This window comes from Spea bombifrons, chromosome 5 (genome assembly GCF_027358695.1).
Source record: "Spea bombifrons isolate aSpeBom1 chromosome 5, aSpeBom1.2.pri, whole genome shotgun sequence".
NCBI classification, from domain to species: domain Eukaryota; kingdom Metazoa; phylum Chordata; class Amphibia; order Anura; family Pelobatidae; genus Spea; species Spea bombifrons.
The window spans coordinates 3,723,325-3,747,598 of NC_071091.1; the positions used below are offsets into that span (position 1 = coordinate 3,723,325).

Below are 24,274 nucleotides of genomic sequence, written 5' to 3' on the forward strand. Positions count from 1 at the left end.
TAACATACATTTTTTAGCCTATATGGGAAAAAAAAGCTATTTTCGCTTAAAGGGAAGCTGCAGCTCCAGAGCTGCATCACATCTTCCTATCCACGGTCCATGGCCAACTCATGCTCGCTCCCCTGCTGGGAGAAAGAAGCTGACCAGGCTTCACACGGATACTATACATCCCAGGTACGATGATATAGATTGTAAGCTCCTTTGATCTTATGTTCTGTCTACCCATTGTACAGCGCTACGGAATTTGATGGCGCTATATAAAACAATAAATAATAATAATAATATTAATTACATTAAAGTGCATTTGTTGGCTGAGAATCCCTTTAACGTCCAACACAACAAATTCCAATATCTGTTTTCTTCTTCTTTTTTTCCCCCGTTTGTCCAAAAGAACAACAGAAGATTTTAAGCAGGAAACCTGACATCTCAGCCAAAAATCTTACGCTCCTGGCTGGAAGGTCATGATTTTGCTGCCATTACAACGAAACATTAACACAAAAGGAGGCCAACAACGAAAAGGTTAGGTCAGGATTTTAAAAAAACAAACAAACAAAAAGAAAAAAACATTGATCTTGGCCGTTACATTTTCCAAGAAGATCGAACAAAAAAAAATTAAAAAAAATATATAATTTCTGTTGGTCTAAAAATGTAGCAATAATTATACATAAATGGACACACATGTACAAATTTTAATTCCTAAATTCATAAAATTTGGATTTGAAAAGAGATTTAGCAATAAATTTATTTTAAAAAATTACATTTTGTTTTTAAATTGATTTTTTTTTTTTTTTTTTTTTAGAAAATGTCACTTTACAAATAGATTTTAAATTCATCTCCCAATCGTTCCAATTATTTTTTTTAAACTGTATGATTTGACTTTAACGTCTGTTTCAGATCACATTAAAGGGCGGTATAATTAGTTAAAAAATATAAATAATTTATTGCATCGACAAACGGCTCTCAATGTCACGGCACTCGTTGTATGTAAAAGGCAGAAGTACAAACACCTGTCTTATGTTTGCAAAGCTTTAATTTATGCGAAAAGACGCGGCAGGGTATGTGGAATGACCCTGGGGAAACTTACAAAGCTATCGGGCAAGAAAAAATCTACCAAATACATCTAATACCAGATTACAAACTTTTATCTACACAAACGATGACTTTTTTAATGTTTTTTTCTCAATTTCAATTATTATTTCAATGTCAACCTCTAAGGGAGGAAAACTTGTCCCCAACCCCATCCTATCCGTTAGGGGCACTAGGCATCTGCCTAGGGGCCCATAGCTCTGGTGGAGCATCTCAGGGGAGCCTATTATGTATTTTTTTGGTGTGTCTGGCAAAGCATGTCCCCACAGCTCCAAAAATGCATTTTTCATAAGAAATTATGAATTACATGAATTATCTTAATTTTGTATGCAATAGTCAGTGATCTTTGACTATTTTCAGAATTCCCAGCCCAATGTGGACATGTGGGGTAATGCGGCAGTTGATCCATCTGACTACTTAATTATTTTTAGCTGCAATTCCCCAAATGACCACCAGGGGTGCTTTATATTTACAGTGGGATTCCTGGGCTCAAACACCACACTGAGCTGATGCTTTATGGCAATGCTAATGAAGTCCGTCCCTCCATAGACTTTGTCGGGCACTTTACAGTTTACTTTGTATGCATAATGTATGGCTTGACTTAATGGTGCCCCCATTGGCCCTTGGTGCCAATAAATCTGCTTTACGCAGAAAACAACCTATTTAAACTGACATAGATGGAAGAAGAACACAAATCTCAGCAGGCGACAGAGAGATAATTTTCTGACTTCCAAAATACGTCATTGTCTAATTCGGCAGACTCTACCAAAAAAATCTATAAAGTCAAACAGCCGAATTAATCCTAAGTGTTCCCTATTAGGGCGAAACAGAAAAAAAAAATACTTGGAAAAAAAAAAGGTTTGGAGAGTGAATTTCCTGCAAGCTCTGCGATTTATTTCAATCATTTTCCATGTAACGTGAAAAAAGTCCCAAAATTTCAGAAAGTTATCCAAATAATGCAAATTTCAAAGAGTTTTTAAGTCTATATGTAGAAAATGAATATTTTCATAGGTTTAACCTGAATAACGCATTTATCGTTAATAAATCACAAATATATAGAGTTTGATATAGAAATATACCGTAAAACGATGGTCTAAAAAAGGGCTAGAAACAGGTGCTGAACGAAACGCGTTTCCCGACCTTCAGAGTCAGCATAATCCCCAACAGCTGGAGCGTAGGAGGTTAACTGACAAGTGGGGCAACTAAATATCTATATTTCTGCTTTTATGTCAAAATACATAATAACGTTCTAAGAATAAAGGACAAAAACAGCAAATCCGGGCTCAAACTAAGAATAATCAGCGCGTAAATAGATCCATTTAGCTTTCAAGTGGTGTGTGGTATATAATCAGGCGTAAGAGGTTACAGATGCAAGCTCTCTCCGCGCCGTAGATAAACGGCGTTGAAGACTGTGTGTATTTTTTTCGTAACGCTGCGGTTTAGTATTTTATCCCCTGTTGAGGGTTTCGGGCATCGCGTCTGGAGTTCCCAAAGCACTGAAATTAGAAATATACAAAAGCATTTCTAGAAAGAGAGAGTCGGAGAACAAGACCCCCGTCTGTTCTGCGTGCCGAGCAAAATGCTGAGGGCAGCGTCTGCCAAAAAAGAAGAACTGTTCAAAAATACAATTTTTTACACTCAGACTAAACAGAAGTACCCAATTATTTTGCCCAAAAAGATCAGAGTCATCTGTTAGTGACTAAATTACTTAAAGGGGAACAAATTATTTTATTACTTGAATCAGATTAAGAATACGTTTTCAAAAATATTCTTTTATTTTAAAGCAGTTGCAGTTGTTGCCCCCATAATATAATGTTTTCATGGAGCTGCATATCAGCCGTTTGTATGAGTTCTATCTCTATTATGTGAGCCACAATCTACTAAACACCGTGACTCCTTATCATACTCCCTGTGGTGAACAATAGAATGGCTCAGTCTTAATCACCCAGCTGGACACTGTGACTAACGAAAGTCAATGGAGGAACGGACTTCATTAGCATTGCCATAAAGCATCAGCTCAGTGCAGAGCCGGGAGTCACCCAAAATATCACATGATTGACAGCAATGGCGGCTCCAGGTCTGCAGATAACAGGGGTTTATGAGATAAAACCAGGGTACATTACTGTATACAGCGCTGGGGGGTTATATTACTGTTTACAGCGCTGGGGGGTTATATTACTGTATACAGCGCTGGGGGGTTATATTACTGTATACAGCGCTGGGGGGTTATATTACTGTATACAGTGCTGGGGGGGTTATATTACTGTATACAGCGCTGGGGGTTATATTACTGTATACAGCGCTGGGGGTTATATTACTGTATACAGCGCTGGGGGTTATATTACTGTATACAGCACTGGGGGTTATTACTGTATACAGCACTGGGGGTTATATTACTGTATACAGCACTGGGGGTTATTACTGTATACAGCGCTGGGGGTTATATTACTGTATACAGTGCTGGGGGTTATATTACTGTATACAGCGCTGGGGGTTATATTACTGTATACAGCGCTGGGGGTTATATTACTGTATACAGCGCTGGGGGTTATATTACTGTCTACAGCGCTGGCGGTTATATTACTGTATACAGTGCTGGGGGTTATATTACTGTATACAGCGCTGGGGGTTATATTACTGTATACAGTGCTGGGGGTTATATTACTGTATACAGCGCTGGGGGTTATATTACTGTATACAGCATTGGGGGGTTATATTACTGTATACAGCACTGGGGGTTATATTACTGTATACAGCGCTGGGGGGTTATATTACTGTATACAGCGCTGGGGGTTATATTACTGTATACAGCGCTGGGGGGGTTATATTACTGTATACAGCGCTGGGGGGTTATATTACTGTATACAGCGCTGGGGGTTATATTACTGTATACAGCACTGGGGGTTATATTACTGTATACAGCGCTGGGGGTTATATTACTGTATACAGCGCTTGGGGTTATATTACTGTATACAGCGCTGGGGGGTTATATTACTGTATACAGCGCTGGGGGGTTATATTACTGTATACAGCGCTGGGGGGGTTATTTTACTATATACAGCGCTGGGGTTTATGTTCAAGAGGAAAATATTTTATGCATGAGACTTCCCCTTTAAAATTAAAATGATGCTAAACGTCTGCATGTCTTATTGGATTATGGTTGATTTTGTGCCCTGATTATATAAATATCAGCAGATGATGTCATTAAACTACATTAAAATAAAGAAACGGTTACATAAGAATAGGAAAGGCCATCAGTGATGATTTAACAGAATAAACTGTAATGAAATATATGAAGCAACTTATCAAATGAGTCAACTAACGGGATGTTGATGACTGGCAGGGGCCCCTGAGAGCCCCGCCATAGACGCAGCACGGCCTCGGTGGGCACCGGCCACTCACCAGTGAGTCCTGCACTTACTTCGTGCCGCCCGAGTAAGCCGTACCTCGGTGAGGGAAACTTATCATCGTAGCGGATTCATAGTAACCCCCCCAGGCACTGCGTATGTTAATGATATCATCCGCACAGCCGAGCAGCCCCTTCATTAATGCTAAGTGCTTGTTATCCACACTCGAGGTAGATAACTGACGCCTGGTCCCTTATATAACACTAATTAATGTCTTGTTATAAGCTCACCGGCCCAGCCCGATCCTGTACTGTATATTCTACTATAGAGAATTTTATTTCGGCCTTTTTATTAGGCCCTTCTCTAGGGTCTCTTCCCTATAATTAATAACTTTTCATTAAGTGTAATATCCCCTAGCTCGGGTATCTGCCGGTCCTCTGGCCTGAGGTCGAAAGTGTCATGGAGGCTGAGGTGCTTGTATTATCGCCACAGGCCTGCCTCCGCCTGAACGTAGCACCGGCCATGCACAGTACCCCGACACAGACGGTATTTTACCACGACCCTCCACTCTGGCCTCTAGCTGATACGGCGAGGAATTTCTCATTATTACCCGCCTACGGGCTCACGCCTCATTGGCCAATTATTCATTTTTATTTATTGTTTGTTTATCTTGCATGCACATTGTTTGCATTATCAAAACCGTCAATTTCTGTGGATCAGGTTTTGTATCTTTTTTTACGCATTATTCTAGTCGTTGGAAGTGCCACCGAGGGTTCCAGGGCAATGGTCAATAGATGAAGCTTTTTCTGGTGTGAGTGGTGGGTTTCCCTTTTGGCTGCCACCACTCACTATCCGTTCCGGGTCTGCCCCTCCCCACACGAAGAAAGGCCAAGTCACAAGGTTCCAAAATTCTATGGAAGAACCACGTCTCCTGCTGGGCCTTCTAGCCGAGAAGCAGAAGACGGGCTCCTTGCGGGCCTCTTGATTGGTGTTGGAGAGGGGAGAAGAAGACGACTGCGGCCAAATTTCTTCTATTTGTCTTGGTGTTAATTTACAAAATAATTCAACATTAAAATACCCGAATCCGACCGTAATAATAATAATAATTCAGAGTGTATTTATTTTACCTGAGATTAACTATACAGTAATCATCAGATCAGTTACTAATGGGGAAAAGCTGACAAAACTAATTGAGAATCATTTCGATGATTACAAAGAGCGTTCTATTTGCATTTTTTTCTTTGCAACGCCCTCGTTGTTCCTATTTATGCGTTTTATGTTCATTTAAGGTGATGGAACGCTTTTCCTGTCAATACATCTTATTTGTTATGACTGGACCTTTTTTTTTTTTTTTTTAGCGTCAATACGGTTATTCAGTCTGTGCTAATTGGTTGCACGAAGTCGAACGTATGCGCTAAAGTCTTCCAAAAATCGCTGCACTGTACGGAAATTTTCACAGCTTGGAATTCTGTAAAAATGTCGGATCTGTTTGTTTCATTACAGAAGAGAAGACCAAAAAGCAAAGGTTTATAGAATGCTTCCTAGAAGGGTCTTCTGCCGGTAAACAGGGTATGGGTCGCCATATATATAAAGGAGCCTCTTGTAACAGTGTTTCACTCGGAGCCTCACCTGACCTTCCCCCACCCCTTCTTCTTTCTTCTGTTAATTTCACTCATGCCTATTTTCCTCTTTCCTTTTCTCCTTTCCTCTTTTTCTTTCTTTTCTCTCTTTTCTCTCTCCCATCTCCCTGTTTTCTCTCTTCTCCCTCTTCCTTTTTTTCTCTTCTCTCCACTCACTTCTTTTCAGTCTCCTTATAAAATCACATCCCCACCACACTTATAATCATGCTTTTGCCATAACCCCTCTACCACACCCCAGGAACAACTCTTCAGAGGTTGTCCGTGAAATGGCTCGTCAAAAAGTGGCTAGGCCGCACTGAACCAGGCCAAGTTGTCTAGGAACACCGTAGCCCAAAACAAATATGGCAGAAAAGTAGCTCAGCACTCCTAATGCATAACGTATCGCCGCTAAACCTACTATCCTGGAATACGCCTCTGGTCACAAGGTGCTAAAACATTTATTGACCTATCTACCTGTAACCTCATTGGAATTAAGATGGAATATCTAAAAAAAAAAAAAAAAAAAAAAGTCAATCTGTTGGGGTATACGTCGCTCTCTTCAGTGGATGTATTAAAGGAATTAGGTCATGCCATATTATATATTTTTGTTTCTTGCATTAATATCATTAACAATTTTATTTTCCAATAGGTGGAGAAACTTGAAGCGTCTGTATACCTATATGGTACGAAATATCCCCGATGCCGTTAGCATAACAAATCACTTTATTAACCAAAAATGACATCCACTTTTTCTGCTGTGGATTCCGGAAATTGTGGAATATTTTAAATACACAATGGTGTGCTTCAGAATATCCCAAAAAAAATTATTTTATCAAAAACGCGTTTGGAAAGTGGGATATATTACTAAAAAAAAAAAAAAAACTTAATCAGCCATGATGATTTAAGTGTTAGCGTGACTGTATGTGTGTTAGTGTAAGAGTGTGTGTAAATGTTTGTTAATTACTGAGTTTAAGGGTCCAGGGGGTCTCTTGTTTACCTGCTCCTTGAGCCGACCCCTGTATCTCTGCCGCTCCTTTCCTAGTCTCACTCCTGCTCTGATTCTCTATTTATCAGCATTATTACGTAATATTTACAATGAGTTACACGTCTACGGCTGGCCCATCTCAAACACTGGCACTTTTACCTCTTGTACGATTCATCCTGACTCCTTTTAGATTGTAAGCTCCTTTGAGCAGGGCCGCCCTCGCCTTTTGTTTCTGCCCTAATTTTCACGTTATGCACGTCAGGGCTCGTGAGACTCGTTCTCCAGGTAAAGAAATAAATATTGGTGAACGTCTGATACAATGGGACGGGTATTCCATTCCCGATACACAGAGCCATGCATTCGTGTTACTTTTCTTGTAATAAAGTGCACGCACATTTAGTAATTACAATAAGTGCCGCACTCAACACAATCCTGTCCAAGGTCACGCACTCAACAGAAAAGCCGCTACTAGGGGCTCGCTGGAGGCTGAGTGCTGTCCATCGCCGTAATAACATTGTAACAACAACAGCGGTAACAATATATTCGCTCTTACAAATGCCACTATAAGGGTACATTCGGTTCGGAATGCAGGAAAATCGCCATTAACCCTTTAAGAGTCTGGTTCAGAATGCAGAAAAATTACCATTAACCCTTAAGAGTCTGGTTCAGAATGTAGAAAAATCTCCGTTAACCCTTAAGAGTCTGGTCCAGAATGCAGGAAAATCGCCATTAACCCTTAAGATTCCGTGCATATCTGCAGAATGTAGATGAAGGCTTCTTAATATATTGTAAACTTGTCACTTATTTACAACTCTCAGTTTCATTGTTTTTTTCCCCTTTAATTGTTTATTTAACTATATACTTTCCAACAACCCCCCCAAAAAAGATCCTTACTTTAGGGGGGTTATCGGCTTTACCAAGACTTTCTATGGAACTTTGTGATCCACAAAATTGTATTATTAGATCCATTAAATCTATTTTCTGTTGCTGCTGTACTGTGGCTTTTAAGGCTGTAGAACCCTTTGGTACCCTGATACCCACCAAGACATTCCGAGCTCTTAGAAAAGAGGGAGGAAAGAGGGGCATCAGAGATTTGGGGCGCAAAGAGGGACTGGCCAAACCTATAGAGGGACAGTTGGGTGGTATACCTTTGGACGGCAGTTGTGACTATTGAACGTGGTAGGATACATTGTTAATCACTAGATGTACATAATTTCAACTAATAGTTGAGGACGTAATATCTAGTATATTATATTATACTATTAACCCGCTACATACAATAACATTAACCCCTTAAGGACAATGGGCGGTCCCTAAACCCATGGAAAACAATGAATTTTGAGCTCGTACATGTACGGGCTTTGTCATTAAGGGGTTAATACCGTTATATAATAATGTGTAATATACATTAATGCTGTCAACTAGTCACTTTATTCAATTACAGCCTTTGGATGCAGAGTATTTATTTATTAACAACATGTGACTTTGGAAAAAGAAAGTTTACTTGAACACTGAAAGGCAATGTGGATAAAACAGACAAAACACCAAAAAAAATAAACTAATTACGAACAGCAAACACGGCAGCCCTGGCAGACATAGCGGATTTAATATCGCACATTAGATGGCAGAAAATCAACACAGATTACTGCGCATAAACACATGTACGTACGCTCATTTGCATATTACATGTATGTACATTGCGTGCTGTACAGACAAAGATAGGGTATAAGGGAATGTGAGGTGTTTACCCAAATCTACACTTTTTTTTTTACATAAAAATTAAAATGACTTACAGAAAAATGCAGATTTCAATAAAAATGTTAACCCAGCGTTAGTTACCCAGCTACCCAGAGCTCCTCCCCTTCACTGAGTGTGCTTTTGTTCAGGGGTGGAGCTAGCTCCAGTTAGACCCTAGTGGGTGGAACCTGGGTGGGTAGTGGGCAGGGAGTGGGCGTGGTCAAACACCACTACCCTGCCTAGAGATTTAAGAAACTATAAATTGTAAACTTCTCCTAAATCTCTTACTAAGTGGCAAAATCAACTGTTAAAAGATGACAAAGTTTTGATTTAGCGCCCCCAGTAGCATCACCCCGAAAATAAAAGTGTCCTTATTTGGCCGTATGACATTTTGCGAATTGGACCAATCAGCATAGCGATAGGGCAACTTTTCAAAACACAATCCCAGCATTAGGAATATGATGTTGAACCCGTTTCAAAGCGAAGCCGATCTCTAACATGCCGAGGTTTCCCCCGCGTGTTACCAGCAGGTGCGGGAGAGGTGAGAGTCCGGTACCTGTGTTGTTGTAGACCGCAGATATGGCTTCACAATATCGCTCCAGGAGATCGGTCAGGGACAGGTTTTCTGAGCACTGGCAGTGAAGAATTATCTAGAGAGGACAACAATGGTCGCAATGAATGCTTAGAAATGATACTAAAACCGGTTTTACTTCACATGACTTGCAATGAATGACATTTCTTTAAAAGTTTTGTTTTACTTCTACGTCATTGATGGATGGACCTGATAATTTAACGAAATTCTGCAGTTTTTACCCTGAGCAAACTTCGCGCAGGACTGTCTTTGATCATTGGTCTTTGGGTCTCGCCAAGTGGGTAAATTGGGCAGTCCTGACTGCCACCAGTAGCCTGTTACCCACTGTGATGTTTTCTTTTTGTCTTTTTGAGAGATGATGTTGAGCTTTAACAGGGAAAAAAAGAGAGAAAGAAGAAAGGGGGAGTTAAAAGAGAAACAGGGTGGAGATAGGGGAGAAGAGAAAGAGTCAAGAGAGAGAAGAGGGAGATAAGAGGGGGAAGAATAAAGGGACATAGAAGAAAGATAAGGGGAAATGAGAGAGGGAAAAAAGAAAAAAAGGAGAGGAGGCGAGAAACAGAGAGAGGAAAGAAGAAAGGGAGGGTAAGAAGAAATATTGAGAGAGAGAAGAAACAGGGTTAAGAGAGTTGAAAGAAGAGGAAAAAGAAAGAGGGAGAGAGAAAGCGTAAAAGGAGAGATACAAGGGAAGAAAGAGAGAAAGACATAACTATATTAATTCATTTTTATTCAACAATAAAGGGCAGTAAGTACTATTTTTTTCAAGGATCACAAAGAAAACTATTTATTGTTTGTTTTAATGAAAATTAGGATGAACAGGTTATTTTTGTCTTTAAAAAAAAAACATATAAAAAAATCTATAAATCCCTTACATACCAGAGTTAACTTTGTCAGTGCTACAGTGTATTGAAACAAAGGCATTCCAAAATACCACGCTTGAGGAACCCACCAAAGTTGGCCCTCCATAAAAATGTTCCATCACAACAAAATACAAGAACCTTTTCAGAAGCCTCTCCCGTTTCTATAGCAGCAACCAATCAGTGCTTACTTTAGGGTCACATGACATATAAGGGTTCCCAGCTAAATATAAGAACATGGTAAAAAATAAAGGAAAATGGTAAAATTTTTTATATTTCTGCGGAAAGTTTCATCTTTTTTTGTCGTGATGCTTCTAACGTTGCATTTAGTAACTAATCAGAGTAGATAGATCCACACCTTTCTTCAAGCAGGGCAGATAGAGACACAATGGGGGGTATTCAATGGTTCTCTTTCGGTTTTTATAGCAGTCAGAGGTTACACGCATGAAACGTTCTGACGTGGAACGCGATTTGGGAACGCGCCTTTACGGTAGCAGCGCTGGATTCCGTTCCCCGCTTAGAGGATTTAATCCGGTTTGTCAGCGAAGGCCTCCTGGGCTCCTGCCAGTTCATTTATAATTTCAGCAAGAAAATCCTTCACGGCTACAGAGAGGTCCGATACGGAAACGAATCCGGGGAACACAAACGTTACGCACACGGCTGTCTGGAAATGATATATGGGGGGCGGGCGGGTGGGGGGCATTTGTATATGAAGGCTCATATGCAATTATATGCGCAATTATTAGTCTTCTTATATTTAATATTAATCTTTTTATTTTAAAAAAAAGAAGTTTATTCTAGCCACAGCTAAAAAGGGTGAATAAGAGGTGGGATATGGCTATAATTAAATAATAATAATTATTATTTCATAATTAAAATTCATTATATTCTATCCACAAACCTGTAAAATAACAGTAAATTCCAATGATCCAATAATACAAGATTAAAGGAAACATTACTCTACTTCTACAGAGTACCCTGTGAGTAACGCTAATCCTCTGTGAGGAATTTAATATGCATTCTTCCAAAATGGCAACCAGCCAAAGCACCCAATCAGTGACAGGAAGGTATTCCCATTGAAATTATATATATATGTATATATTTTTTTGTCTCAAGACATAGTCATAGTTACCTGTGAGGAGGATAAAGATATTATGAATGAAGTCACCTGACTTCAAGCAGGGATCCCACCATTGGGATGCTCAGAAATCATTAAATCAGAGTGGAATACGAAGGAGCCGGCTCCAGACTGTGTGACCCCGAGAATCAGTTCCGTCGCCCCAAGACTGGGGTAAAAAAAAGGTGAAAGTTGGCATCAAACCCTGAGAATTTTAGGTGGGCCAACGTAAAGATACTTAAAGGTTACTGTCTATTGGTGGAAATGGCTACTGTGGTAGGAAAGAGATTATTAAGGTGTTCTTTCTTCCTTTTTTCTTTCTTCCTTTTTTCTTCCTTCCTTCCTTTCTTTCTCTTTCTTTTCTTTCTTTCTTTTCCAAACACTAGTAATCATCTCAATGTTATTTACCTACATACTGAGCATTCTTTGGTCCTTTTATCTGACACCATGCGCAGATTAAGGTTGACACAGGGTTATTTTGATTGGCTGGAAGGAGCGGATTGTACCATGATTGGCCGACCCCCCCCCCCCACCGGCTGTGAAATAATATTGATTTACCGCTGGGAGTAACACAACCCTGTTTGTATTTCAAGAGAGATGCAAATAAATCACTTTGTGCGTTTATAGAAAAAAAAACCAATTCAAATGTTACAAAAAACACCATATTTGTTTCCTTCGTTCCGGCACAAAAGAGGTGATTTCACTGGCTGTACCACAACGTGATTTATTTTATGGGTCTCAACCTCTATAGTTTATAGAAATCCAATATGTGTTACTAGGCTGATCACAACGATGTCATCATTTTCTCCTCCTCTTTAGAGATTAACGATTTAGCGCACCTAATACGCATCCCGATCCATGTTTATGGGGTATGGGTAGCGGTCGTGGGTAGGCTTTGTGACGTATTTTTAAGCCAGGGGTGCCATACTTCGTGGAATGAAGAAAATGTGCCATTGCTACTCGTCCAATGAAATCCAAAGTGGGCCCATGTCCCCGATATTCTTATTCCTGGACCCTGCTTCCCCCCAGTGGGGATATGCGTCCCTTCTTTCCCTCCATAACCATAGATAGATAGAGGGTGCGACAGAACGTTTAGCACTCCTCTGATGGCCCCAGACCAATGCCCGATGGACCTCTAGCTCCCCATACTTATCCAATCTACAGCTTCAACAGCAGACAGAGTCCATCTGGAAATGTCCGGCCGCAAGATGCGCAACTCTAAAAAGGGAACGTTTGGTTGGGCGCATCATTTGGCCAAAGTGCCAGGGCAGCTTAGTCTCCCCCATTCCGGCACCAGATGACCTTAAAATGAGGCACCGGCAAAGTTTTGCCACCGACCGCCTTGTGATATGAAGTACCTTTTACCGGTAAACGGAGATCTCTTACATTGACCAACAAAACAACACAAAGACGTTTGTAGACATCAGGTCCACACTCATGAAACTAGGTCAATAAAAAAAGTTCTCATAGGAAACGCATCCAACGAAGACGGGACGGAGAACACTCAACCTGAACATTATTCTCACAAAACCGACCGTCTCTGGATGGACAGGAAAGGATGGAGCCAGTGACTTCCAGGGCAGGCGATTAATGGCGGAGTATTTCGCAAATAAACTTGTAGATCATTTAGTCTGGTTTTAAAGACTTGACTCGGAAGTTCTCCCGTTCTAATTACCCGCTTTTGACCTTGGGGTGGAATTATGACGAATGTTCTCTGCAAATACACAGAAACTGTTTACATTTTTTTTTTTGGTCATGTTAGTGACAGATGCTTTAAAAAAAAAAAAAAAAGAAACAAGCATGGGAATGAGTAGAAAAAACGAAAATTAAGTGAAGTTTACATAAACAGAGTCTGAAAAATGAAATCGATAGAAACAGAGGCTATGGCGGCTTAGGAGAAACGATCAGATAGTTTGTCCGGTTTAAATAAAAACATCACATTTTATGTTTTTTTGATAGTGTTATGCAAATTCTAAGCATTTTAACCCCTTAATGACAAAGCCTGTACATGTACGGGCTCAAAATGCATTGTTTTCAATGGGTCTAGGGACGGCCCATTGTCCTTAAGGAGTTAATGGATCCTCAAATGGAAAGTCACCAATAAACTCCCTTTATCTGCAGATCTGGGGCCGCCGTTGCTGTCAGTCATGTGATATTTTGGGGGACTTTCTTTGCTCAGTCACCACACTGAGCTGATGCTTTATGGCGATGCTAATGAAGTCCGTCCCTCCATAGACTTTCGTTAGTCAGAGTGTCCAACTTGGTGATTAAGACTGAGCCATTCTATTGTTTCCCACAGACAGTATGGCAAGGAGTCAAATTGATTTTAGATTGGATTGGGGCTGTCTGAAAACATTATTTGAAAAAATAATTAGAGCAATGTTTTATATTTTATTTTTAATATGATAAAAAAAATGTAAATAAATAGTTAATTCTGCAGGGATATTCCATGCATCTGAAATTATTTCTGCACCAGTGTAGGCTAGGACAATCTTTATTTCAAGGCACTGTCCCACTGCGCTGCCCCAGTGAGGGCCATGAGCCGTATAGAAGACCAGATCTAAAGTGATAAAACATGCTTTATACAGGGCCAGCATAGAAGATTCTGAACCGACCTCCAAAAGCACGTAAGGGCTCAGGAGATCCGTTAACCACTCGGTATTATCGAGAAAAAGTCTGTTCCCGAGCATCTTATAACATAAAACGCTATCAATACCTCCTCTTATCACAGTGGATTACGATAAGAACGCTGTTTGTCTAGTAGACTGGGCTGAGAGAACCGAGCGAGAACTCAAACAACCGATACAACGCCAAATTCCCTTTAACAAGATACATTTCATCTTCACAACTTTGAGATGCAGAGATGGAACAAAAAAAAATAAATATATATATAACTTAAGTAATAAAAACAGCAACAACAACAATCGTGTGTTATAACCAGCATTAACCCCTTAATGACAAAGCCTGTACATGTACGGGCTCAAAATGCATTGTTTTCAATGGGTTTTGGGACCGCCCATTGTCCTTAAGGGGTTAAAACATGCACATATACAGACTTTATATATATATATATAGACTTTACTGCAGCCGGCTGCTATGCCGAATAGCTCCATATTGTTAAGCCCGATCATAAACATTTTATTTTTGTCCCATGTTTAAAAATAAAGATATAAATATATATTAAACATTTATTTAAGAGTTTGTTATCTTTTCTATATGGATTTTTCTTAATTTATTACCATATAAAAACCACATAAAAAATACAGAATATATAAACAATTCTACACAATAATTATATTTACAATACAAGGTGAGTGTTTTATTTGTATTATTATTATTATTTTTTAAATTTGCTATTATTATGTATTATCCTGCAAGACATTGATTAATCATTTTGGAATTAATAACAATAATAATAATAATAATAATAAATAATAATATTATTTAATATATCTCCATCATATAATCAATGTCTTGCAGGATAATAATAATAATAATAATAATAATAATAATAATAATACATAATATTATTTAATATATCTCCATCATATAATCAATGTCTTGCAGGATAATAATAATAATAATAATAATAATAATAATAATATTTAATATATCTCCATCATATAATCAATGTCTTGCAGGATAATAATAATAATAATAATAATAATAATAATAATAATAATAAATAATAATATTATTTAATATATCTCCATCATATAATCAATGTCTTGCAGGATAATAATAATAATAATAATAAATAATAATATTATTTAATATATCTCCATCATATAATCAATGTCTTGCAGGATAATAATAATAATAAATAATAATATTATTTAATATATCTCCATCATATAATCAATGTCTTGCAGGATAATAATAATAATAATAATAATAATAATAATAATAATAATAATAATAATAATAATAATAATAATAATAATAATATTTAATATATCTCCATCACATTCCGCAGTGCTGTACAATTGGATGTTTCAATTATCACAGGTTGGCCAATTTACCATGAACTTAGTTAAACTTTTTAAATTCTTTATTGGAACACATTAAGTAGATTAAACTAACGTGTCAACTGTAGTCCTGTACATTTTATTTTATCATCACACACCTTTTATGGAGGTAATCAGTAATAGTAATTCATGACATTTTTTCCATGCCTATTTTGTTATATTCATTGCGTAGAAAAAAAAAATGTAAATCCTATAAATTTCCCCCATCCTGTCCTTGTTTTCCTATTTTGCTCCGTTCATATTTTCTAAGGCTCTGCTTAATTATAGCTAGAGGTCATGTGACAGAGGGCACTAATAGGTTAAAAGGCTTGGTTGCCGCAGCTGCAGAGAAATCAATCCCCAAATATTTCTACTATTTATTTATGTAAAAAAAACTTAATTTTTTTTGTCGTTTTCTATGTTAAAAACAAGGGATTTGTAACTACCTGGTTTAGAAATATGTATTTCCGTTCCAAAAATATAACAATAATTGCTTAATAATTGTTCTAACAATTGCACCATCTTCCCGTAGAGCGAAGATTCCAAGATCCAGCGGGCAGAACAGTCCGGGCTTTTTTTTTCTTTTTTCTTTTTCTTTTTATGTTACTAATCGGCTCCATTCCGCAAAATCACGCGAGGCAGGGTAATAAGGAGGCACGCGATTTCCAGACTGTAATTACAGAGTCTCGTTTTTAATGAAAAAGCTATTTAGCGATGTGATTGTATCCTAATGAAAAGAACGTCTACTCGCCCCAAAACCCCCGGAATAATAAAAAAAAAAAAAAAAAAAAATATCTTCAAACCCAAACAATTAAACAATTGCCATTTCTAACCTCAAAAGCCATTTATCAACGAGCGTGGATTCGTATACTCAGCCGAAACCGAGGAGCGGCTTGGAATGGAGCCACGCCGTGCGTTCAGCTGTAATTTATAACCTCATCCAGAATCCCTTCCTTCTACACATCGGTGGCCATTCCAAAAATTAGCGCTGCCGCTTTAATAACTATTTAAGCCCCTGATTATAAAAATCCCTATTAAAAAGTAGTTTAAATATAGCGCTAGACAGAATTTTACATATATATGTGTTTTTTTGTGCTATTAATATATGGTAGTGAGCTAATTTTGAAACAAAATGGAAACCATGTCTGGGTTTCTGCCGGGTTGGCAACCTGTTCTTCTTTAAGGATAGCCTTCTCTGTAACCCAACAGGTCCCAGGTCCCAGGTCCCATGTGCTCCTCACCATGGGTGATGGCAGGTGATGCCCCAAAACCTCTTATAAAGTAACCTCTAGGGCTATGAATCTTGCCGTGGGCACCGCCATTGAATGGGGGTTGAATGGTGGAGAAGAAACATTGTGTCCCTGGAATGATACGACCTCTAAGGCTGGTCCTGTCCTTCAGAATATGGTTGAACCAGCAGAGAAAATTGTGGGATTTGTTAAGATCCTGTTTTTATAATGCGACTCTGACGGACTTCGTTTGGTAGAACAAGGGCCCAGGCGGATGCTGGACATACTGGAGAACACATGAAGCTCTCCCTCACATGAAGCTCTCCCTCAATAGAAGCTCTCCCTCACACGAAGCTCTCCCTCACACGAAGCTCTCCCTCTTCTGAGGGTAATGGACACGGCCAAACTCCAGTCTCCTGCATGGAGGAAAGGGAAGGTGACTCGGAGACCCAGGAAAGCAGCGGTTTACTCGGAGAGACAGGGTGCCACCAGGAGAGGGTATGATGGTGAATGAGCAAGAGCCAAGCGGAAGTTACTATACACAGAAGAATAAGGTGAAGATCAAAAGAAGCCAACACAATGACTAAACTATTGTCAGCGTAAAGACAATGGTTCGTGAATACTGGGCTGGGGCATTCCCTCCCCCCAAAAAAAACTAAGTAGCAAATTTTGAGTAAACGCGAGGCGGTCCTGATATTTTAAGACTCGCGGCCACCTATGACCGATAGATGGATTCCTTCCCTACAATGTTTAGAACATTAGGTATGAATAATGTATCAAAAAAATTAAAAAGTCCACATTTTTGCTATGATAATTGTCACTAATGTAGTTGAGTTGACCAAAATACATTAACCCCTTAATGACAAAGCCTGTACATATACGGGTTCAAAATGCATTGTTTTCAATGGGTTTAGAGATCGCCCATTGTCCTTAAGGGGTTCATTTAAGTGCCTTGAGTTTAGAATGATCTTATATGTAAGAATTACTATTTTTGCGGCATTTATAGGGGAAATGCGGTTGTTTCAGAGTCTTGCATTATTTTCGTGGTTAGTATGCAGGTTTTTAACGTAATCACAAGCAAATAAACAAAAAACCTGCAAAGTTCATATTTCTGGAAAGAAGACAACCCAGGGCTGTTTCACTGGGAGCTTTTAGACCAACCTTTGCAAGTTTTCCTTTTATGCAAATTATCTTCCGTTCCCCATGATCCCTCGGGGCGGATAGGATTGGAATCCCCCTGTCAGCCCAAACAGGAAGTTGTAACCCACTTCCTGCGCATGAGCCACTAGCGCAAAAAAAACAACAACCCAGTAACATAGAAACATAAAATCTGCCGGCAGATTGGCCCCATTCGGCCCCCGTCCCGTTTCTCTGCTGTAACGACTCAAACCTCAATCAGTCGTTGGTCTCGTCTTAGATTCAGGAGCCGTATGTCTATCCCATGCATGTTTAATACCCTCACTGTATTACCCTCTACCACTTCTGCTGGGAGGCTGTTCCACTTACCTACCACGCTCTCAGTAAAGTAAAATAACAGGAACACAAATGCGTATGCCTCACATTGTATAGTCAGTCTAATTTCCCGAGCTATCATCGCCATCGGCAATTTCTCATCATTCCGACCCTGATTTTTTGTGACAGGACATTATCGATATGATCTATTAGCAGATAAAAATCCTAACGAAAGCTCCTATTAAATTACCGAATTCCCCAGAAAAAAAGAAAACCGGCAGATTCAGGTTTAGATGTTAAAATATGAGTTTGACATGTCATACAATTTACAAAACAACAAAAAAAAACAAAAAAATGTCTTGCTCCGGGCTACGAAATGTTCATTTCCTGATCCCACTCACGGAAAGGGCCTTTGCTGCTGATTGATGGATTCAACACAACAAATTAAGGCGGAAAATGCGTTGTGGATGAATAGGAATATTTCATCGGACGCGGGGAAAGCACGCATTTTATTATTATTTTTACTTCCCCCCCCCCCAGTTAACATGCACCGCTTGGCATTTCCCCCAGATAGAAATAAATGTCATGCGGGTAGCAAGATGGAAAAGAATGAGCTTTGGCCGCATCTGTTTCTAAAGGATTTGGGGATTCCGTAGATTATATAACGTTTAATATAAAAAATTAGACTCTTAACAATAAATGGAGAGCGGATACAATGGGGCTGCCTCCCCCCGCGCCATGCCACGGCCGCTTATACAGGTCAAGGACAGCAGGTCCAGGGCGCCGGCAGACCCTCCGATTCGGCTGCTCTATAAGCCATTTACTGATATCGCCCCTTAAGACTCAGGAGGGCCATGCCGACTCAGCACAGTGTCCAAAAGGGCCATTGGAACGCAGGAGTGATGGGACTGATAAAGGGCCATTGGCACACAGGAGTGATGGGAGTGATAAAGGGCCATTGGAACACAGGAGTGATGGGAGTGATAAAGGGCCATTGGAACACAGGAGTGATGGGAGTGATAAAGAGCTGTTGGAACACAGGAGTGATGGGAGTGATAAAGGGCCATTGGAACACAGGAGTGATGGGAGTGATAAAGGGCCATTGGAACACAGGAGTGATGGGAGTGATAAAGGGCCATTGGAACACAGGAGTGATGGGAGTGATAAAGGGCCATTGGAACACAGGAGTGATGGGAGTGATAAAGGACCATTGGAACACAGGAGTGATGGGAGTGATAAAGGGTCTCTGTATGCCTATGAAGAGATTCCATTAAAAATCAGCTGTTTCTGGCTACAATAGTCATTTACAACATTAACCCCGTCTGTGCTGGATTTCTGATCCATTTCATGTTATTTTAATGGACAAAATCTGTTTTTCTTCCAAAACCAAGGACATGTCTAAGTGACCCCAAACTTTTGAACAGTAGCGTGTGTGTCTGCGTCTGTCTGTGTATATATATATATCCTTAGTGTATGTTTCCATTTGGCTCACTATGGTGTTTATACCTTGCAATATTCCAAGAAAACAGTTGATTCCAAGAAAATATATGATTTATTTAAGTAAAAAATATTCATTTCAAATCCTGATGGTTTTGCCCGGTCTTCTGAAAAGCTTTTCTGTCCCGGATTTCTCCAGTTCCTGGTAAAAACGTACACTAGGCGGTTACATTGGATCTATCACTCTCCCAAATCTTCCATTTTCAGCTCCATATATTAAATGAACGACGCGGTGGGACTTAGACGACAAAATGAGCAATATGTATTAGAAACGATCTTAATATCCTGTCCCCATAATCTATATGATTAATAACCATAAATAACTCAATTTATTTTACAAATATATCTGATATTTATTAGCGAACAACCATCTTAACATCCAGTCTTCATTATCTGCATGATTATTCCTCCCCATTATGTTGTTGTTTTCCTGTGGGAGAAGTGAGGATTTCATAATTTAGAAAGTAATAATTATGCTGATTTCACCATTCTTTGCCACAAATCTCACTTTCCTTAAAAGTTAAATAATCACTAAATTTTAAACCAAATTTAATAAAAAAAACAAAAAAAACAATAAAAAAAAACAAAACAGAAATTTAAAATAAATTATTATTGCTAAAATTTGTAGGAGCGAGTGGCCCTTTAAAGTTACTTTGTATCGGGGGAACGTTGAAATTTAAGATTTATTCCAAAGCGGGTAAGAAACACAGAATCCTGATATATGCAAAAGAAGAATTTATGTGCATATTTTAAAATTTATTTTTAAAATTAAATAATTTAATTTAAAAGGAAAAAAAAAAAACATTTATAGTACAATAAAACCACAACAGCATGAGACAATAATTATGAAATTACTGTACTATAGTCAGAAACGCAAATATTAAACAAGTCGGCAATTTTCCATTAAAAAATGTCTTTTATTTAAAAAAAAAAAAATTAATTTTTTTTTTTACATTTATTTAATTCAACTATAAATTTTAATTAAAATTCTATCGATGTGAAATACGAGATGTATTCTGTTTGGCTGAAGAGGATGCGATTGGGTTTTTTTTAGTGGACGATTAATCACAGGCAGCCGTTACTATAATTGTGAGGGGGGGGGGACATTTCCTCCGCAGACTGAAATTACTATAATAAACGTTGTCCTACATTTAATGTTTTAAGGTAATTTGAGAATTTTCAGGAAATTAGCTTTGTCAAGAGCCTCATTAAAAAGTACTTTATTCCACGTAGTCATTTGCTTTTTATACTAATTTACTTTCATTTTTTTTTCCTTTAAAGCCTCCATAATTTGGTTGTTCATTTCGTTATTTTTGTTTTAATATTTATTTAATCTTTTTTTTTATTTCTTTTTAAATGTGACTATAATTCATAGCTACTTCTTTGTGTATAGAACGTTCCTCGTATGTTTTTGTAATTATATGTAAAATGGCAACCATGTGCATAAAAAAGTTTTTTTTGTACTTGTTACAGGTGAGTGGACTAGAATAGGATAACATAGAAACGTATCCTTTGCCGGCAGATCGGCCCCATTCGGCCCCCGTCTAGTCGCCCGCTTCTCCTGCTGTAAAGACTCAAACCTTAATCAGTCGTTGGTCTCGTCTTAGATTCAGGAGCCGTATGTCTATCCCATGCATGTTTAATACCCTCACTGTATTACCCTCTACCACTTCTGCTGGGAGGCCATTCCACATAGCTACCACATTCTTAGTAAACTAAAACTTCCTTACATCACAGGATAGTCATAGGTAGTGACGGAGCTACGGTGAGTTGCCATTGGTTACTGAAGGCAGTATCCTATTGGATATTGCAGATACATACAGAACTGGGCAAAACAAGGCAATGGCAGCCAGACCACCAACCAATGGCAGCCGGACCACCAACTAATGGCGGGGTGACCCACATATTCTGAAAAGGCAGGGCTCCGGTTAGCTGGAGCCTGGAAGTTCCCAGGTGGGGTTATTAGTAATCAATGGGATGGTTTTCTGGATATGGGGGGTCTTGTGAGACCCTCGCGGAACCCTCGCCAAGGCAGGGCTGGCAGTGATTATACCAGAAAGGCCCAGGCAGTAGGCGATTATATCATATACATTACAACGGGCCCTTTGGGATGTCGGCCTACATATTGCGAGGTTCGTTTTTCGCCCCCCCCCGGCCCCCTACCCTACGCAGTTTGTAATAAAAAACATTAAAAAACCCAGAATTTTCCGCCGATCTATTAAACGGTTGCAGCGTCTGATTAGAAAATAACCTTGTTATTTTAGAACGCGACGCACGGAATTCTAAAAGAAAACTTACCGGTTTATTTTTACACAAAACGCTCCAGATATTTTAAGAGCCCCGTATCGGATTCAGTAACAGAAAGCGCCTCGAGACGAATGTCCCCGATTTTAAATCCTTTCCTTTGAAATAAACAAGTGGGCAGTAAAACCGGAATAGGTTCAAAGCCGCGCTGATGTATAACCGATATCCTCCAATCAGTATCGAGCGCCCGAGGAGTTAAATATATTCTGCGCTGAATCAAAAATAATTTCCTGGTATAAAAAAATCTAAACCCCTTTTTTTTTTTAGAAAGTTCCCAAAGAAACAGGGAACACTGGAGTCAGATGGTGCTTCGCCCACATTCCTGCCTGCACATGCGCGGACAACATGCAGAAATGTGAAATAAGTCTTCAACCCAAAATGAATCCAGTGAACAGCTGCTTGCGGTTATTCGCATTGAAACGCTATCCACATGGGATTCTCGCGATTAGTAATCACTTTAGTAACGTTCTAGATCGGGACTGCGCAATGCCAGTCCCCAGGAGCTTCCAGCCGGCCGGTAATTCTATACATCCCGCCTGAGAACAGGTAGGTAATGGATCTGAAATACATGGAGTCGCCTATACCCAAGCTGGGATATCAGAGAACCATGGCCTGTTTGTGGTTGTCAAGAGTGTTCTAGATTTCTCAAGTGTACCCAATGGCCAAGCCGGTCTCGTTCGTGGTGTATAGGTGAGTTTGTGTTTTGAGTGATGTGTAAGTGATGTACGAGCGTGTGTGTGCAGGTAAGAGTACGTCCGAGGAGGAATGCGTACGCACACGGCCATCAGAACATGGCTTCTATCGAGAAGGTCCTCCTAGAGACCCTAACTTCTAAGCTCTAGAACCTTACTTTTGTAAACCATTAAAAACCTTTATTATGTGTAAGGAATGTGCGAGCGTGTGTGTGAGTGTGTGTGTGTGAGTGTGAGTGTGTGCGTGAGTGTGTGTGTGAGTGTGTGTAGGTAAGCCTATGTACAAGGTAGAATGTGTAAGTGAAAAGCCATAAGAACAGAGGAGCTATTAAGAAAAGTCCTCCTAGAGCCACCAACTTCTAAGCTCTAGAACCTTCCTTTTGTAAACCCTAAAAACCCTCGATACATCATCTCACCGCAGACGTATTTACTATTATAAAGATATAGCAACGGCTTCAAACATTTACTTCTTTGTTATCGTTTCAAAACGATGTATAAAGGATTCCGTATTCCAAACCTTTCTAGGTAAAAGACTCTAAAGGGTCTGCACTTAATGAATCCTTCTGGAGTATATTGAAGACTGGCGACGGCGGGACTTTAATGAGAATAAAAGGGAATTTAGTTTTTATTCTAGAACACGGACTTTGGAACCTTTGGAAGAGCTTTCGGGTTTTTCTCTATATGTCACACAGACGGCTGGGCGGCCAAACACCATTTACTAAAGCGGTCTGGAGTAAGGAGTCTCACGGAAATAGCTCGTGTCCTTTTCTTGACATTTAATGGACTTTCGGACGGAGTAGGGGTTTTTTTTTGTGACACGGTTATTGTCGATGCATTTCTGGAAAGAAAAAAAAATTAAAAAAATTTATAAAAAGCAAAGTTTTCTTGTCTCGTTGCTAGGCAGAGCAAAGTGGAGCAATTCGGACGTTTGGTTTTATGTTTAGGGCAATCACCATGACGACCTGCGGAATGTTTCTCCTCCAGTATTGTATTCAAAATTGTTCTATGAGGACCGAGCTGCTGATAGATCTGCTGTTCATGTTGCGACCATAGCTAGAACACTCCCAATGATCCATCCACCACCAGGCCTTGGGAGGTAGTACTTTGATCTTCAGGAACGAGGAGGAATGATGGTGGACTCCATCCATTCTCACGTTCTGCCATTCATGGCTGACCATAGCCAGGCCAACATAGGTGAGAAGTTCCAATGTTCTGGACCAACATCCATCCTCAGCAGGAGATCTGTGGCATCTAGAGCAAAGATGTCCCCTACTTCCCAACAAGACCACCTGACCCATGGCACACATTACTTGATAACAGGTATATTCCAGGAGAAATGGATCCCATCCATACCTTCCCAGGTCTGCTCTCCTGCTTACGATTACTGAAGACCTCAAGACTTCTGGAAGACCATGGTCTCCAGAGCCATTTTTCTTTTGCGTAGCAACAACACAACAGGCACTTTAGACGTTACTGTGTAACTATGTAACAAGTATCCTTGTGACCTTGAAGATCTATGACTTGAATTGACCAGAAGCTTGTCCGTCAGAGCTGTCAGATATTTTTTAAATACCCGTCTCATCTCGTGTGCTTCCTCTAGCTGCGCTTGCGCGTGACTTCACGGTATTCTGAAGAATAATGCCCCTGTCGACATTATTTCACGCATCCTCTGACTTTAAACACGATCACGGCAGCTACTTAAATATTGGCTTTCTATTGTGTTACTTCCTTTTACCGCCCCCCCCATGTTCACAAT

At 39.5% G+C, this 24,274-nt stretch overlaps 1 protein-coding gene across 1 annotated transcript in view; it reads right to left on the bottom strand.

Moving 5' to 3' along the window:
• The window catches only part of CRHR2 (corticotropin releasing hormone receptor 2), a 149,496-nt gene that overhangs the window by 113,853 nt on the left and 11,369 nt on the right, over nucleotides 1-24,274 (bottom strand). Inside the window, exon 2 of the mRNA XM_053467955.1 lies at nucleotides 9,331-9,424. Coding sequence (XP_053323930.1) covers nucleotides 9,331-9,424 — 94 coding nt within the window. The remainder of the gene's footprint in view (nucleotides 1-9,330; nucleotides 9,425-24,274) is intronic.